The sequence below is a fragment of the Osmerus eperlanus genome, chromosome 15, assembly GCF_963692335.1.
Source record: "Osmerus eperlanus chromosome 15, fOsmEpe2.1, whole genome shotgun sequence".
Classification (NCBI taxonomy): domain Eukaryota; kingdom Metazoa; phylum Chordata; class Actinopteri; order Osmeriformes; family Osmeridae; genus Osmerus; species Osmerus eperlanus.
The window spans coordinates 12,748,360-12,766,216 of NC_085032.1; the positions used below are offsets into that span (position 1 = coordinate 12,748,360).

The 17,857-nt window shown below is 46.9% G+C and overlaps 2 protein-coding genes and 1 non-coding gene across 8 annotated transcripts; 2 read left to right on the plus strand and 1 right to left on the minus strand.

Moving 5' to 3' along the window:
* Positions 1-374: 374 nt before the first annotated feature.
* Positions 375-12,235, plus strand: zmp:0000000991 (mucin-2). 3 transcript variants are annotated; one of them, XM_062479598.1, is made up of 5 exons: positions 375-679; positions 4,136-4,272; positions 4,384-4,567; positions 5,398-5,440; positions 6,481-12,235. In XM_062479598.1, exons 1-5 carry the CDS (start codon positions 534-536, stop codon positions 11,617-11,619), a joined length of 5,649 nt encoding a protein of 1,882 aa, XP_062335582.1. In that variant the 5' UTR covers positions 375-533; the 3' UTR covers positions 11,620-12,235. The 3 variants fall into 3 exon arrangements, with proteins under 3 accessions (XP_062335582.1, XP_062335584.1, XP_062335585.1); XM_062479600.1 differs by having other exon boundaries at positions 6,484-12,235; XM_062479601.1 differs by lacking the exon at positions 5,398-5,440.
* A 774-nt stretch (positions 12,236-13,009) lies between these two features.
* On the plus strand, positions 13,010-15,985 carry c15h11orf65 (chromosome 15 C11orf65 homolog). Of its 4 annotated transcripts, none has more exons than XM_062479764.1 (10): positions 13,010-13,258; positions 13,508-13,542; positions 13,764-13,866; positions 13,949-14,041; positions 14,266-14,319; positions 14,476-14,685; positions 14,830-14,963; positions 15,086-15,256; positions 15,424-15,473; positions 15,657-15,985. In XM_062479764.1, exons 1-10 carry the CDS (start codon positions 13,238-13,240, stop codon positions 15,761-15,763), a joined length of 978 nt encoding a protein of 325 aa, XP_062335748.1. In that variant the 5' UTR covers positions 13,010-13,237; the 3' UTR covers positions 15,764-15,985. The 4 variants fall into 4 exon arrangements, 2 of the variants coding, with proteins under 2 accessions (XP_062335748.1, XP_062335750.1); XM_062479766.1 differs by having other exon boundaries at positions 15,663-15,985; XR_009932292.1 differs by having other exon boundaries at positions 13,011-13,258; positions 15,086-15,293; positions 15,663-15,708.
* A 224-nt stretch (positions 15,986-16,209) lies between these two features.
* Positions 16,210-16,281, minus strand: trnac-gca (transfer RNA cysteine (anticodon GCA)). Its single transcript has one exon. It is a non-coding gene; the product is annotated as a tRNA-Cys (tRNA).
* Positions 16,282-17,857: the final 1,576 nt, after the last annotated feature.

Below are 17,857 nucleotides of genomic sequence, written 5' to 3' on the forward strand. Positions count from 1 at the left end.
TGAGGTTGATTTATTCGCTGTGTTAGTTAACTGCCTATTTGACCTCAGAAGTAAACTTCGCCATTTGGACTTGAGGGGGTTTACAGTTCATGATCAAAAACTGACAAACTTTTAGGACGATTCCTTAGTAGCCCAGCTTATAGATGTAGTATGACAGATGGATAAAGTTAGACCGCAATATTTGCCCAATGTCTCTCTGGATTCTGTTTTGTTGCTCCACGGTGGACGTACAATAACGAAGAAAAATGACTTGTTTCCCATCACCTTATCACTGTCGCTTAGTAACGTTATCTTGTGATGATCAACAGACACGCCTCCCATTGCCCTTTGGCCTTTACGTGGAACCTGCGCACCTGCAATGGCAGTCGTGAAGGAAGGGCCGACCGAAGAGCTCGAGGGTCAAGAAATAATGTACGAGACAGTGACACCTCGCTATGAGGTTTTGGAATTCCGAAGATGTGTGTTAAAATCCCTCACCACCCTTTTCCCGACTGGGTGTCAAGCCTCTTTGTTTAGTCGTGGAGGGTTAACGGATGGAAACAGAACTGGCTCAGCCAGGTAAAATGTCAACACGTGACGCGGTGGATTCTAGAATTCCAGGCGCGGACAGGGAGGAGACAGAAGCGCGAGAGGCTCCAGACCAAGGGAGAAACAGAACGGAGCAGAACTTCTGCACAAGGTAGGAACTTTGTGTTCAGGGGGTAATATCGTAAGCTGCTATATTTTGCGATCAAGCGGCTGTTGGATGTAATTGATTGGAGTTTGTAAAACTAAGAAAGCTTTAATGAAATGTATCTCCTGCGGTGACTGTTACCGAGTTCCGTATATGAGCTTGTAGAATGTTTTGTCTTGTGATGTCTAAAACAAAATATACATTATTCTCAGGAGCATCAGGAGTTTTATGTAACGCTACACATAGTTCAGCTGTGGTTCCAGTAACGAGCTCACACATGCTCCCCTCAAACTGATTTTACCAAGATGACAGTGCTCATGCATGCTTAGAGTTGTCTCTTCACATGGAGTCAAACCTCGTCCTAATCCCTTAATTTAAAGATCAATAAATCTGCCTCTTCAAACAAACTCCGGTTTTAAGGTGGGGTTTGGAAGACTGTTATGGAACTTAGCTCTGAACTAAGTAGTTGGCTAAGTAGTTTTCGTAAAACAATTCTTTGTTTTAAAAGTCTTCAATCTGTTGTGCATGTAAATCATTTGAGACTGTGTTGTTTGGTGAGGGATACACATTAGTGTTTGAACACTGATGTGTACACACCCACATTATGTAAGAATTTTGGCATATATGCGCACTCACCCCTCGGCTATACACTCATACACACACCACTACTGGTCCTGATACTCTTCTTCTGTTGTCATCACTCCCTCAACGGTGAGATCTTTGATGGCCACAATTACACATTCCTGCATATTCTGCAGGAAAGTGTAGCCATCTTACATTTACATTTATTCATTTAGCAGACGCTTTTATCCAAAGCAACTTCCAAGAGAGAGCTTTACAAAGTGCATAGGTCACTGATCATAACAACGAGATAGCCACAAAACATTGCGAGTAGCCAAAACATGAAGCACACATTGTGAACAACCAAAATAAGTGCCAAAGGGAAGAACCATAAGAGCATGTAGTTAAACAAGTTACAATTAAACAACATGAACTGCTATAAGTGCAAGTGTACCTGTGGAAAAAAAAAGCAAGCAACAATAATAAAAACAGTATATCACAGCGAGTACAAAAATTTAAGTCAGTTACCACTAACCACAAGAGCAACAAGTCTCTAAGCAAGAGTCATTGTGATCCTTGAGGAAACTAACATCGGGTCAAGCGAACCATTCCTAAGTACCGTTGTACTCCCGGAACAAGTGCGTCTTGAGCCTTTTCTTGAAGGTGGAGAGACAGTCAGTGTCTCTGATGGAGGTGGGGAGTTGATTCCACCACTGGGGGGCCAGACAGGAGAAGAGCTTGTGTTGGGACCGGGCGGTCTTGAGCGGTGGGACCACCAGGCGGTTGTCTGAAGAAGACCGTAGGTGACGGGTGGGGGTGTAAGGCTGCAGGAGAGACTTGATGTAGGCGGGTGCAGTCCCGTTCACTGCTCGGAAGGTCAATACCAGGGTCTTGAATCTGATACGGGCCATGATAGGTAGCCAGTGGAGAGAGATGAGGAGCGGGGTAACATGGGAGCGTCTGGGTAGATTGTAGACCAGGCGGGCCGCTGCGTTCTGAATCCTCTGAAGGGGGCGGGTTGCACATGCTGGGAGACCAGCGAGCAGCGAGTTGCAATAGTCCAACTTGGAGAGGACAAGTGCTTGGACTAGCAGCTGGGTGGAGTGCTCAGACAGGTATCTCCTGATCTTCCGGATGTTGTAGAGGGTGAATCTACACGACCGGGAGACCGCAGCAATGTGGGCCGTGAGGGAGAGCTCGTCGTCCATGGTAACCCCAAGGTTCCTGGCAGAGGATGAAGGGGTCACCGTCGCAGATCCCAGGGTGATTGAGAGATCGTGGGAGATGGAGGGTTTAGCCGGGATGATGAGAAGTTCTGATATTTAATTTATAGCCAATGCCAGTAATTCTTATTTATACTTTAACAAAATTATTTTTTGAGGGGGCACAGCATTTCATTTGGGGGGGCATTGCCCCCCAATGCCCCCCTTTGGAGCCGACCCTGGTCACGACAGAGCTGGCCTGTCACTTGGTTATGGTCACGACAGAGCTGGCTTGTCACTTGGTTATGGTCACGACAGAGCTGGCCTGTCACTTGGTTATGGTCACGACAGAGCTGGCCTGTCACTTGGTTATGGTCACGACGGAGCTGGCTTGTCACTTGGTTATGGTCATGACAGAGCTGGCCTGTCACTTGGTTATGGTCACAACGGAGCTGGCCTGTCACTTGGTTATGGTCATGACTGCAAGGTCTGCTCAGCCAGTGATTTGTCTCTTTCAACCAACCCTTATCTATATCAGTCCTCCCAACACTATCTGTGGGGATTAAGTGCTATCAGAATGGTCTAAACTAAATATTTGTTGCTTTCAACAGTGGGAGTGGGCCGGGCCAGCTGGGAGTGTAGACCTGATGAGGTCGACATATAAAACACCAAGTCTGCAGTCCTTGATTTATGACAAGAAGTGGAAGGCGAAGCCTCGCTGCCCTCCACCTACAAGATGTCTGGCCTGTGTTCTAGACGTTGATGCATGAATGTGATGTTGTGCCCAGTCTTCCCTAAGGAGGAAGGGAAGAACAGATTGTGTGTGATTGGTGTGTGTGTATGTGTGTTGCAGGTAAAGGATAATCTAGAATATGTCTCTCTATTGCATGTCCCACCTTGTAAGTCAGTTATGTTTAAAGAGCAATCTGCTCTGGGGAAGGGAGGGTGTAGCTGCACCCTGAGAGAGAGAGAGACAGAGAGAGACAGAGAGAGACAGAGAGAGACAGAGAGAGACAGAGAGAGACAGAGAGAGACAGAGAGAGACAGAGAGAGACAGAGAGAGAGAGAGACAGAGAGAGAGAGAGACAGAGAGAGAGAGAGACAGAGAGACAGAGAGACAGAGACGTCATTACACTGTACTTAAACATGTAATTACACAGTGCTAATTGTAAGTTATGACAGCCATCTGCTTGGTTTTCCTGTGGGTTCGGTTGACAAACTACAGAGTGATAAACATAAGTCTGTTAAGCTGGAGGGTGAGAAAGAGAGAATGTGTTGGAGAGGTGTCACAGCTGGTAGTTGTGGAACATATCTGAGTTGTCTGAACACTGGAGAAAAAGGGAGGATGCCTGTCAAATATGTGTGTGTGTGTGGTTGTGTGTGATTGGGCGTGAGAGTGTGAGAAGGGAATGGAATTGTTCTGTAATCTGATTTCATCTGTCATGCATTGGCAGATAGACATATCTAGATAACAATGAAACACATTATACAGTTATTATTTTAGAACTTCTATTGTTCATAGGCATATGTATTTCCTGGGTTCATGTTGCCAGCCAGGTACTAATCAAAATGCTTAAAATGACATAATTTGAATCTAATGTAAACTAACAGAAGCAGATTCATTCTTAAAATGATTATCTGAATCTGAAGCCTGGAGCTAATGGCCATTTGTATATGTGTTTGGTTTGTGGTTGCTTAGGCGACGACAGGTTGTGAGTCAGAGTGGAGCGTCGGGGTGCCTTGTTCAGAAGGAGGAACGCCATGGGAACCAGACCAGGACTGGCCAGGAAGTCGACCAGTCACATGACAACTATAGGAGAGGAAGAGAACTCACAGGTGATACACACACACACGCACACACACACACACACACACACACACACACACTCAAACACACACACACACACTCACAGGGGTCTGCTATGTGTCTGTGCTGGTTCCATCCAGGTTTGACTGTTGGATCATCTGGTAGCCTCACACCCAGAGTGGGGCAGGGGGACGGACATGGGCCATCTGTGGTTCTGAACAGGAAACAGCTCCAGACCAGGTTCACCTCCTACATCTCCTTAAGATTTCCACCCAAACGCAGGAGGAAGTCCCACCTCAAAGAAAACACACCAGGAGAACTTAGGTAAGACATTAAGAGGAGAGTGAAACATGAAGAAAGACAGAGAGACTGTGTGTGTGTGAATGTTTTTTTTTTAAGCAGCACATTGATCAGATTGGAGGTGGTGACAGGGGAACTTCTCACATCCTGTGTGTGTGTTCACAGGTAGAAGGAAACAGTGAGAGAGAAAGTGAGGGAAAGGCAGGAGACAGTGAGAGACAGGCAGACAGAGGATAAGGTAGATGGAGACAGTGAGAGAAAGGCAGGAGACAGTGAGAGACAGGCAGACAGAGGAGAAGGTAGATGGAGACAGTGAGAGAGAAAGTGAGAGAAAGGCAGGAGACAGTGAGAGACAGGCAGACAGAGGAGAAGGTAGATGGAGACAGTGAGAGAGAAAGTGAGAGAAAGGCAGGAGATAGTGACAGACAGACAGACAGAGGAGAAGGTAGATGGAGCCAGTGAGAGAGAAAGTGAGAGAAAGGCAGGAGATAGTGAGAGACAGACAGACAGAGGAGAAGGTAGATGGAGACAGACTGAGAGAAACAGAGTGGAGGAATGTTGCTTGTCCTGTATGTCCATGTTGTCTTGATGGGGGAAGAACATCTGAGGACTATAATGTTTCCTTGAAAAACATTAGCTAAAGGGGTGTGTGTGTGTCAGTATATCCAATTTCCTTCAGTATGTTTCACCTGTGTTTGCGTTTCCTACACAAGGGCTGTTGTGAAACTGTTGTTTCAGGTGCTTGTCTAGTGTATGTGTTTGTTTTGCATTCTAGATTATACATTAAACAAGAAGGATATTCTGTTTTCTCTTTCTCCCTCCTCCTCTTTCTCTGTCACCTGTCTGTCATCCAGGTGTTCTGTCCAAGACACAGCAGGTCCCAGGGGGGTCTCACAGGTACGAGTCACCTGTGTGTAGCCTCATGACCACCTGGAGGCTGCATTCATTATTTAAATGACATCACTGTCAGGTTATGAGAATGCCTGCTGACTAAATGACATCACTGTCAGGTTATGAGAATGCCTGCTGACTAATTGACATCACTGTCAGGTTATGAGAATGCCTGCTGACTAAATGACATCACTGTCAGGTTATGAGAATGCCTGCTGACTAAATGACATCACTGTCAGGTTATGAGAATGCCTGCTGACTAAATGACATCACTGTCAGGTTATGAGAATGCCTGCTGACTAATTGACATCACTGTCAGGTTATGAGAATGCCTGCTGACTAAATGACATCACTGTCAGGTTATGAGAATGCCTGCTGACTAAATGACATCACTGTCAGGTTATGAGAATGCCTGCTGACTAAATGATATCACTGTCAGGTTATGAGAATGCCTGCTGACTAAATGACATCACTGTCAGGTTATGAGAATTCCTGCTGGGGACTGAACCCCCGACAACCCCCGTTAGACAAAATGATTTTCTAATGATTTTTTTACCACCAGTTCCTATAGTTATGAAGTAGTTGTCTTTGGAACTGTACTTGCGTTTGATATAACCAGTTTATCAGGAGGAGTGAGAAGGTAGGAGAGTTGAGTCCCAACCTCAGCCTCTGCCCCAGCCTCTTCCTTAGACTCAGCCCCAGCCTCTGCCCCAGCCTCTGCCCCAGCCTCTGCCCTAGCCTCAGCCCCAGCCTCTGCCCCAGCCTCTGCCCTGGAGTTAGACTGAACTCAGGACTCATCTCTGTCTCTACAAGTGACACCTTTCTGTCGAACATAGGTGATCAGGCCATTTGTTGACACAGGGAAACTATTAGGCTCACTCAGTCAGCAATAGCTTGAATACACTGCAGCTATGGCTGCTGACACAATGGTATTGGAATTTCATTTATTTGACCATCACGTTTGCTGATGTGATGTTTAAATTTAAGAACACAAGAACAATTATTTAGTGTCAAAATTTGACTAATTTGATTCAAACCTCTCTCAGCAGGTCAACAGAAGAATCCCTCATCCTGAGCTTTCTGTGGAACCAGTGAGCCACCTACTATCATTGGAAAAAACCTCCCACCCAGTCCAAGACGATGTGGCCACGCCCCCAACAGGAAGTGGATATTTGACATTAGACCAGAGACACACTCCTTGCCTTGCCTTCGGACAGCAGAGACAGACTACAGACAATGGAACCACTGACACAGGCCCAGCAGCTGTAGAAGCACAGAGCCTTGAACCTCCCACCACAGACACACAGCAGCTCCAACCCACTGACACTCAGAGATGTCAACCTACTGCCACAAAAAGTACTGTCAACTCAATGACATTGGGTGTCTCTTCTGAACTAACTAACTTAGAAAGACCAGACCCTACAGGAAGTGACACCCCTGTAGCAGCGACCGCATGCACAAGCTCACCAGGGGTAGATGAGTGTTTTGGTAAAGGATCTGTAAGGGTTGTGACCCGGAACTATTCAGACTTAGACTCTTCAAGCGTTCCAGCCCTCCCGGCAGCCATGTTGTCCTCCACCGTGGTGTCGGTGCTCGCCCCAAACTGGGCCACACGCCGACGACAGAAGAAAGCTGAACAGGAAGCCCAGGGCAGCCAACAGGAAGTGATTGAGGGGGGAAGGCTTTCGTCGTTGCGAAACACCCGGGAGGTAACCTCTAAAACTATGAGAGAGCCAGCGGGAGAGAGGGGGGATACGCCTGGTTCCCCATCCCAGTGGAGGGCTCCTTCTCTGGGTCGCGGTGGAACACAGAGCGGTCACGGTGATAGTACCCGCCCTGTCTCTCCCATCTCCTCTTCCATGGTATCACGAACTGCCGCCTTACCCCTCTCTCGAGAACAGCATGCACAACAGGGGATATCCCAGGCAGGTCGTTATGGAGACCAACTGTCATTTCTGAGCTCTAAACCGAAAACTAGTAGCCTGCTTCTTTCTCTTAGAAGGGTCAATTCTGCTAGCCCCTCCCACTCAAAGACAGCCCCTCCCACTCTGTCCAGGTCAATCAATGACAGAGCAGCAGGGTCATCTATACCACAGTCCTCTTCAGCCTCAACCAATGACAGCGAACGAGAGAGGTCAAAGTCCCTCCTTTCGTCATCTTCCACCCCTTACAGGACAAAAGAGAGGTCCTGGCCCCACCATCTATCAACATCCCCCAATCAGAAAGAAGCAGACACATCTACGTCACACCTTTTTTCAACCTCACCCAATCACCAGGAACCTGAGGCTGCCTCCTTCTCCAACCCCTCCATGACCTCTAGAGTGTACCCCACCCCTTCCTACTTCCCTAAACACACCACTCTTTCCAGCGGCCTGAAGATGCTGTCCTCCACAGAACTAGAACTGACCAAAGAGGATAACATCACTTCTTCCAGAGTGTCAGACTTCCTGACGAGACCCCTTCCCTGGGGCACCCAGCTTGACTCCTCTTCCTGGAGCAAGAATGTGACCAAGGACCAGAGTTTTTGTAGCTCAAGCTCTCCTCTTCGCCCCACAAACAATCTCAACAACAAGATAAGAGATAACACAAACAATATGTTCCCTTCCTCAGACTCTTCTAATAAGACTGTGCAAGGAATACAAGCCAATATCAACTCAACCTGGAAACCTCAAAACACCAACAACACAAACAACAACTACTTGAGTCAGTTAGGTCATCATGGAAACCTCAGTAAGTTCCCAGACTTGTGTGCTAACACCCCACCGCTCAGCCTAACTGTGACTCCTCAGGAGCCTGGGGACCAGCACACACACGCCTCACACACTCACACCTCTCCCACACAGCCCACAGACACCCTCCCCTCACACACACACACTCTGTTTCAGAGTCACCAGGATCTCAGTCCTACAGACGACCCAGGCGAGACGCAGGTCCAGAAGCCTCGCAGTCTGTCTAGTGTTTACTACAACACTAGGATGAGCAGTGCTCTGAGACCCACCACATTCAGCAGTTCCACCATGGACCTGAGCAGAACAGAACCAGGCCTGGACCGTGGGCACAGTGGAGAACATCTCACTCAGCTCCGCTCACACAACCCTGGATCCTTATTCTCCTCCTCCCCTGCCTCCTCCTCCTCTCCCCCAGTCCCCTCCAGCTACACCCCCCGACCCTGCAGTTTCAGCCCCTTCTCCTCGGGACCTGTCTCAACAACCCTCTGCTCCACCGACCCTTCACCTTCCCCTAGCTACTCTTCCTCCTCCACCCCTCAGCCCCTCCTTCCTTACCATACCACCTCTAACAAGCTCTCAAAAGCAACACCTGCCACCACGCCCACAAACACTAATACCACTTCTCAGCCTTTCTCTCCCAACAACTCCCACACGCCCTCCCTCTCACCTAACACTTCCCATACACCCAACTCCCCAAGCCCCCCTGGCTTCCCACTCTCCCCACACAGCTCTCTTACCCAGGGAATGAAACTGCGCCCCCCAGTGGAGCCCAGGGAGGTGGCGTCGCGGGCCGCCTGGCAGAACTCAGTGGAGCTGCACGGCGGGGAAACTACCACCAGGGGGCAGCGTTTTCCCCCTGGGAGCCCCCCAGGCCTCACCAGGCCCTTGTCCCCCTCCGGACGTCTCCGGAGCGTAGAGGGCCCATCCATCTACGCCTCCCTGCGGTCGGGGGGTCCCTCTTGGGCCACTTCTCCTCGGTCGCCCCCTGCGGCTCGCAGCTCCAGCCTGCCAGTGTGGAGGGGGGGCAGAGAAACACCGCGCCCCTCCCACTCCTTTCCTGACTCAGCAGGGAGGAAGGAGGGAGAGGAGAGAGAGAGGGAGGGAGAGAAAAAAAGGGAGGAAAGAGAGAAAGAGCGGAGGAAGAAGGAACAGAAAGTGTCTGCTGGCAGCTCTTTAAAGTTCACGTTTGACCATACTGGGAATGGTGCAAGTGGAACAATACCACAGAGAAAGTTCTCAAAGGAGAACACTTCTTCCTCTCCCTCCAATGCTCCTCTCTCCCTCCAGTCAGACTTTGGCAGCAGGTCCAGCAAGTTCAGCCCCCCTCCCTACCAAACACTCAAGGCTAACTCCCCAACTCGCACATCCCCAACCTCACCAACCACTTACCTCTCTAAATCACCCTCTAAATCCCTCTCCCCCTCCCCACACTACACTTTCCCCATCTCTCCCCCAATCTCCCCCTACTCACCCATCCTCGCTCACAAGAGGACTAGCTTGTGGGACCTTTCAAAGGACGTTGTCACAGAGAACAATCGTGCCAACCACAGCAATAACACTGCCCAGACCGTCCAAGATTGTGTGGCTCTCCACTCATTACGCACAGAGACTCATGTTGATGACATCACCAGGCCCTCGCCTACCCCTTTTCTGTCTGCCAATGTGGACAAACCTCTCCCCCCCTCTGCACGTGTCACCGTCGTGGAGACACTGGTCTACAGGATTCCTTCCTGTTCCTCCAGCTCCAAAGATGGCGTCCAACTCAAACACTCCTACTCCGGTCTGCAGGCTCCATGCACTGTCATCACCAACTCTGACCCCTTACAGATAGCACATCGCAGAGAGTTGACTGGAGGAATCAGCTGCCAATCACAGCAGATTTCAAATGACAGTAATGCATTAGGTCAACAGTGCCCTCCCACTGGTCAGATTAAAGGTAACGTGTTGGAGCATACTGACAAAGGATGGAGAGAGAGAGAGATTCCTGTTACTGAGAAGAAGAGTGACAGAGAGTGGAGAGAGAGAGACAGTCCCCCTGAAGCCCTGCCCCCCAGCCAGGGCAACAGAAGAGGACTGTTCAGAAATAAGAGAGAGCGAACGGCTAGTATCACTCCTGCTGCTACACTAGCTAGAGGGAGAGAGACCGCCCAGACTGAGAGAGATAAGAGAGATGTACAAAGAAGAGAGGGGGAGGCGGAGAGAGGAGAGAGGGGAAACGAAAGAGACAAGAGGGGGCTGACCAAGATGGACCTGATCCTCCAGCGACTCAAACAGACGTTCAACATCAAATGGCCAAACGATGAGCTCCCATCGCGACGGAAGAGGACGTCCCCTCCGACCTCTGACCCCAGCGCTACCCCTGGCGCCGAGGTCGCCTCCGAGACGAGCAACAGAGGACGTGGGCAGGGGAGAGAAATACAGAGAGACAGCAGTAGCTCTCTCCAGCCCTCCTTAGCCCAGGGGAGCAGAGGGGAGGGAGGAGGTGAAGGAGGAAGAGGGGGGGAATGTGTCCAGACTAACAGAGAAAGGACAGGACCAGACATTCCCCCAGAGGGAACCGGGACTGGACATCCACAAGTTGGTGTGTTGAGAGGTCAGGGTGGGGATCAGAACAGACAATGGTCCAGCATGATAGACCTCAGTCACCCAGATCCACACAGGAGCCCCCTCTACTCCCCCTCATCCCCCCTCAGTAGAAAGGATTGGGGGGGTGACAATGTGTTCTACAGCCCCACAATGCAGCCCAGATGGGGGAGGAAGAAGGCCACCTCCCTCTGTGAGCCAGGGGACGGGGAGATCAAAGGCCAGGAGTTAGAGGTCAGGGGTCGGGGGGGTGTTCTGGCCTCCTACTCGTCGTACGCGGACCTGAAGTACGGTCTCGCAGCAGGACGCTCAATCTCTGTGAGTTCTGTTCTGTCCTCCAGACCCTTCGGTCCTGGCCGCATCTCAACTGGACCAGGCATGGTCAGTGTCAGCAACCTCACTGACCCTGATGATGCCGCTGCTACGTCTGGAGGGGTCGCTGCCTGGGTGGATCACAGCAGCGCCAGCAAAGGGGATTGGTTAATGTCCAATAGGAGTGGGTTCCGATCACTGCCTAGATACAGCACCAGGGGCTTAGAGGTTACCTCCCCAGGCCAGGTGCGCTCCACCAGCCTGGACACCTCGCACTTCCTGTGGGTCTCAGAGGGTCCCCCAACCCCCCCTCTGACTCCTCCCTCCAGACGGATGTCCCGCTCCCCCAGCACTTCTCCCTCCTCCCCCCCCTGCTCGGCAGGTGGCAGGGTGTCACCAGACAGCCAGGCCTCTAGGGGGCACCTGCCCTCCAGGGGTTATGTATCCAGCCTCTCAGCCTTCGAGGAGTCGGATGCAGACTCGGATGCCAGCTCTGACACCACCACTGACGACGAGTACTACCTAGGAGACGGGGACGCTGAGAAGGAGACAGAACTGTGAACTGCTCTCCTTGTCTCCTTTCCTAGTCCCTTTTTCTTAAATTAGAAAGTAAAGAAAGAGAAATGACTGATGCACGCTTGTTAAGCTTGAAAAAATATCAATAGGAAGACGACACAAAACTGTAACAGAACCAACCATTTAAGTAAACATGCCTGGTGGTACTGGTTAAAAGTTGGGACTATGATAACTAGCCGATCCATACAGAGAGCCTTCTTGAGAGACACTTTAGGTGAGTTAAATGTTACTAAACAGGTTAAATTAAACGTTAAATGGAAAACCTTGGTGCCACCAACTTCATCAGTATACTTTTATCGGCTGACATGTCGTAATTGACTATAACGTTTCTGTATATTAGTGAAAATCCAATAGTAGTTCCCCCTGAATGCTAATGTAGGGTAACATGATCTGAGGTTTCTGGCTCTCAGGGATAAACACTTCTCCTGTCAGCTCTTGTCTTTGAAGCAGCTCCAGAAATATGTATTGTGCAATGTCTGTTCTTAAAGAAAAACAATATTGGTGATAATTCATATTTCACTGCTTTATAAAAGTGAGTCAGTTGGTTTACTGAGGATGTTTTACAGGCGATTTGAGAATAAACATAAGCATATAGCCTACAGTAAGTCTCCTTAAGTGTTCATTACTTTTGTCATCACAACAACCCAGAATAAGCTATTGTTTAGTCTGGCTCCACAACTCACTAATGATCTGTCTTTACCAACACTGAAGAGAACCACATATCTACATTCCAGCCTTTATAAAGAAGGCTTTAGTGACAATATCTGGATCGTAGAAACTGTGGGAGTCTGGGTGGGGCCAGTTTTTTACATTGCACTGATACAAAGGGTGTTTTCACGATCTTACAATAGTATGAATAGGAGGGTGACAAAGACGCTTATCAGCCTATGTGGCATTGTACAGCCTAAGAACCTATTAGTGGTTTTCAAGATGGAGGAAAGGTTTCTTTAAGTTTTAATTAGGCTAAATAAATTAGTGAAGGAGACCCCTCCCTCTCTGTCTCCTAACTCCTCGTTTGTATGTTTTCCCATGACTTACGGGAGGAATGATGTGTATTTAGCGGCTGTAGTCTGCTGGGTGTGGTGGCGATGTCTTTCAGAAACAACACCCCGAGGTGAACTCATCTTTCCGTGCCTAACTATGTGTGTGTGTGTGTGTGTGTGTGTGTGTGCGCCCGCGCTTGCGTGCGTGCAAAGATGAAACAAATGTTTTCTGATCCTTACAAAAAATAAATTCACATGGGATACCAAACCTTTTTTATACATAATATACATATATCTAAGGTAATCAAAAGAGCGTTATGTAATCATCATGTAATCAACATGAACAACTCGCGTTGAAAACACTAGATCTCCCCATGTTGCCTGGTAACCTCATTCCTGTGGCCTGATACTGTACTGATCTGCTTTGTTTTGTGTCCGAACATGTCGTAGCTTAGCCACCTCTAGGATAGCCTATAGCTAGGGGGCTATTGTTGTAACAAAAGATAAATTGTTACAGATTAATTGTGGATGACAAAAAAAGATACATTATTAAATAAAAGATTTTAAGGCGTCTGTTATTTTAGTATTCTTCGATTAAATGAAATTTCCCTAGCGCATGAATGCCCGGTGGGAAAATCCAGGTAAGTTTTCCGCGCTGCCGGACTCAACGATCGAAATAGCCTTTTTAATTTTATGTCAAGTTCAGGTTCAGCTATAATCACCTACACAAGGATGAGCAAGACCTTGACCTCACCGGCACGACTCTATATTTCCTTCATCGCAACAAACCTTGATGCATTTTCAAACTGTTGTGTGGTGTCCATGGTAATAGGAACTACTATACTATTCGACGTACTTTATCACCGTTCAATTTGTATGATTTTCTTCAGGAAATGGAAAGAGGAACAGAGTTCACCATAGACACGTAAGGCATCTTCTGACATCATTCTACGACATTGATTTTCAAAGACGTATATCATACATGAATGTTTACCATATCTTAACCCCATTAAATCTAACCCAATTATGTGGCACCCCTTTTTAACTTGCACAACTGCTCATGTCCATCTAAAAACTCTTCATCCCCAAACACCATGTTTATATCCCACAGCTCTTCCATCATCCTCTTTTCTACCCCTCTGTTAGTGTTCCCACAGCATCCCCCTTTTTCTCTGAGGAGTTGGAGAGTCATGATAAACTGTACCAGCGTTCTGCATGCATCATACAGAGAACCTGGAGGAGACATGTGGTGGGCACACACACACACACATGTATGTTGTACGCACACACGGGTGCAAACATCGTTCAACGTGTCCTCTCTATGTCTGCAGGACACACAAGTGTTCAAGTACTTTAAGATGCTGGTGAGCTTCCGTAACCAAGGCGATCCTCGTCTATTGCTCCGGTCCATCAACCCCAGAGAGGTACACCGATGGTACACCAAGACATCATCCTGGAATGACCACACGTCTGGTTCCTTAAATACTAATCCTCTAAAGTTCACACAATAAATAAGATGACCGTTGAGAGTTTGAGAAAGGCTGTTCATGCTATTCATTGTGAGAATGATCCTGACTCCTACAGGCTGTTCATGCCAATTAGTGTGAAAGGGTGGTTTTATTTAGACTGTTGTTTTGTGTTGTGGTAGGCGAACATGCTGGACGCTGCAGCTGGGGCGTACATCAGATTCAGACTGGGAGGGGTGAGGGCATACCAGCTCACAACTCTTAATTGCTCAATTGATATGAATATCACTGTCAGTCAATCAATGTCTCTTAGTAAAAAGTCAGTAGATCTCATTGTCAGCCAATCACTCAATCATTGTTCATTTTACAAGCCTCTCTGTATCCCCCTTCAGATCTCCTTCCCCCCCAGCATCTACTACAAGATTTTTACCCATCGGCCTATTGTTGACATGTGTGCCAACAGTCCCAAGGACTACACCCATCCAGGCGCCAAGAGGCCCGTTCCCCGGCAGGTCCACAATGGCCGGGCCCTGGTCCTGGACGATCAGAGCGGCTGGTACCGCCGGGTGGAGAACAATGGCTGGAGAATTCTTTGTGGCAAGGTCTGAACCAAAATCAGGAGGAAGCTGTTTGCTGCGCCAAAACTATGTCATGTCTCCATACTAACGCTTAATAACTAACCAACTTTCACAAAATAATTAATAAACTGACTCTAAATGTTAGATCTGTAATCAAATTTTCTGCAGATTGTGCTCCTGGGTGACATCATTGAGACAGAGACCAGTAGCAGGAAAATACAGTTCCACCACTCCAAGCTGCAGAGGAGACAGGATGTGGAAAGGAAGAGGAGGATGAGGAAGATGGAGTGGTTCAAAAAGATGTGAGTCTTTTCTTCTGACTCGTGTCCAGGGTATGACTAGTTCTACCTGTACAGTTTGTATATATATATACATACATTTAATTAAATGTGTGTGTATAACCATGTACTTGTGTGTGTGCCAGGTACAAGCAGGGCTCCCTCCATGCTCGTACTCAGCACCCGGAGGCAGCGGCTCTGGTGGAATGCTCAGCCCAGGGCATGGTGGATGCCATGGAGACGCTGGGGGCCAATCACATTGTCGACTGGGAGGTGGATGAGCTGATTGAGTGGACCAATGCCCTCAACTTTGATGAGTATGCTTAAAGAAATTGAAGACATTTAGTAGCATCTGTAAATGTATTCCCTAAGAGTATATATGTTGAATTACTTTATGATTCAAAACACATATTATTAAATACTGTCCCAGAAATATTTGGAAATGCAATGTGTTGACATTTAAAAACTATGTTCATGTTTCAAGGTACATAAGAGAGTGGAGAGATCAAGGAACCAGTACATACTCTAGTAAAGGTAAACCACTATTTCTAATGTTTTTGTGGATCACATTCTTCAGACTCATCAGATCATATCAGCTGGAACATTGTTTAATACTACCACCTACTGGCCAAGTAGTGCAATAACAATTGCTTCCTCATTGGTTTTCTCTTTCTCCTCTTTCTCTCCACGCTTCTTTGCCTCCTCCAACCTTAACAGATGCAGAGTCTAAACTGGCCCCATCCTCAGGATCTGCTAATGAGGGCGATCAGATGGGCACGTACCGCAGCGTACTCCACCCCCTGGCCTCTAGCCTCATCCAATGAGAGAGCTCCAAGCCCATCACCTGTGATTGGAACCTGTTAGCCTCGGCCAATCACACATCTTAAAGAATACACTCTCTGACTGACTGGTTTGTTGACTGTTTTGATGACTGGCTGACTGACTAACTGGCCGGCTACTTACTTTCTCAGTGATTAAATCTAAAGAACCAATACATGTGCTACAAGCACTAAACATGAGACTTGATGTTCATAATAAACTGGAAAAGGTGCATATCCTGATGATGTCTGTCAGATTCATCACTGTCTAGGTCTTAATATGAAGGTGTTCTTCTTAACAGCAGCCATTGCCTTAGTTGGCTACATGGAAAGGAGTTGATGAAGTTGGCATTATCAAATATGTCAGCGAAGGCTAAACAGTAGTGTAAATAGAGAGGATTTGATGTAAAAATCAAAACCGAAATAAACTGCAACGGATGGGGGGGAAAATGAGGGGGCACCCGGATTTGAACCGGGGACCTCTTGATCTGCAGTCAAATGCTCTACCACTGAGCTATACCCCCACACAGCACCGATGTGAAAAGTTGACAATTTCAATCTATATCAAACGTTATATAAATATAGTATTTGGGAGGAATATTTTGTAGGCTTAACGTTGGTTTTTATTTTAAAAAGTTATTTATAGTTTTCTTATTAACGAATTTAATTTTAGCGTTCAAAGGTAGGAGTTTTCTACTTCCGTGTTATTACAGAGATACGCCACTAGAGAACGTCACTGTACAGATAGGCTGTATATTCAAACTGATACAATTCCTGTAGAAAAACAAACATTACTTTATCAGACCACCTTTTTGAAAGGTTGAAAACATATTTTCTAATAAAGTTTTCGAAAGTTTCGAAAGGTTGAAATTATTTCGAAAAAAGGTTTAAAAAAAAAAAAAAAAAAAAAGGTTAAAACATTATTTTTGAAAAAAATAAATAAAGTTTGCATCATTGATGAGTACTTCATGAGGAATCTGCTATACTCTACTGTATTCTGCTCTAGGCTTCTCTGTTCTCCTCTCCCCTCTCCTCCTATCCACCTCTTCTCCTATCCTCTCCTTTCACTTCATGTGTGAAAATGTTTTGAAAAGTTGAAATAACAAATCGTTTTGAAAGGTTCTAACAATATTTTCGAAAAATATATATATTTGAAATAAAAGTTTGCATCATTGATGAATATATTTTTTTATGGAGCAAATGACCCGTAAAAATGAACAAATCGGCCATAGATTAACACTCATTGCATTTCTATTGTACTGCCCGCTCATAGCCTCGTCCTTTCTCATCGACAAAATAATTGTGATTCAATGGTAATATAATTGTTTTTTTACACCGTTGTAAGTCAATTACACCAGACATGGCCTATAGGCCGATCATTAGTAATTTCTCCCTGCACGAGGCCCATATCCTACGTGATCAGTTATTTATGAGCGATCGATCGTTTCATGAGTATCGAATTGATCATACAGTAGGTAGTGTATTTATTATGATACCATACGTCACATATGTCACAACCAAAGCATAAGCCTTTTTTTCAAAGTGATTCACAACCATCTGAAATTACAGCAGTAGAATGAAATGTTTTACTGCCTACCCCTGCAGTCAATAACTCATTCACACACACGGCTGATTAATTAGTCTAATTCACTTACGTCATTATGCATCCGTTAGCCCAAGCATAACTAGTTAATCACTCCAGAAACGGAAAGGGAGCGCAAGCTAGGTTCCTGCAGGAGGAAGGTGCAGAATGCGGTCTAGTGTGTAGGTCATTCTGCACACGGGTGATTTAAAATCGGCTTCTGATATCACACCTGGGTATATTCATATTACCAAATTACATTAAATTGGTGGATTGTATTGATTTGTTTCACCCACTGCAATCCAACTAGTGATTTAATGTGCCTTTTACCGTTTAGCTTATGTAGGCCTACTAGTTATCTATTCTTAACGGTCTTGGGTAAATACTTGTTGTTGATTGGTGGCTAGTTGGGCATGATGTTCGAGCATCCTGTTTTTAGTATTTCCAGGTAAAACTTGTCAGAGTTTCAAATCAATACTCAGCCCACATCAGCACTGTCTACTGCTTCCCTGAACAGC

Excerpts from the sequence above, each read along its gene's own strand:
- zmp:0000000991 (XM_062479598.1), top strand. The coding sequence starts at position 534 with ATGGAAACAGAACTGGCTCAGCCAGGTAAAATGTCAACACGTGACGCG. Across the intron at positions 4,273-4,383 it reads GAGAGGAAGAGAACTCACAG|GTTTGACTGTTGGATCATCT; the intron begins GTGATACACACA and ends GGTTCCATCCAG. Across the intron at positions 4,568-5,397 it reads AACACACCAGGAGAACTTAG|GTGTTCTGTCCAAGACACAG; the intron begins GTAAGACATTAA and ends TCTGTCATCCAG.
- c15h11orf65 (XM_062479764.1), top strand. The coding sequence starts at position 13,238 with ATGCCCGGTGGGAAAATCCAG. Across the intron at positions 14,042-14,265 it reads GGTCCATCAACCCCAGAGAG|GCGAACATGCTGGACGCTGC; the intron begins GTACACCGATGG and ends GTGTTGTGGTAG. Across the intron at positions 15,474-15,656 it reads CAGTACATACTCTAGTAAAG|ATGCAGAGTCTAAACTGGCC; the intron begins GTAAACCACTAT and ends CAACCTTAACAG.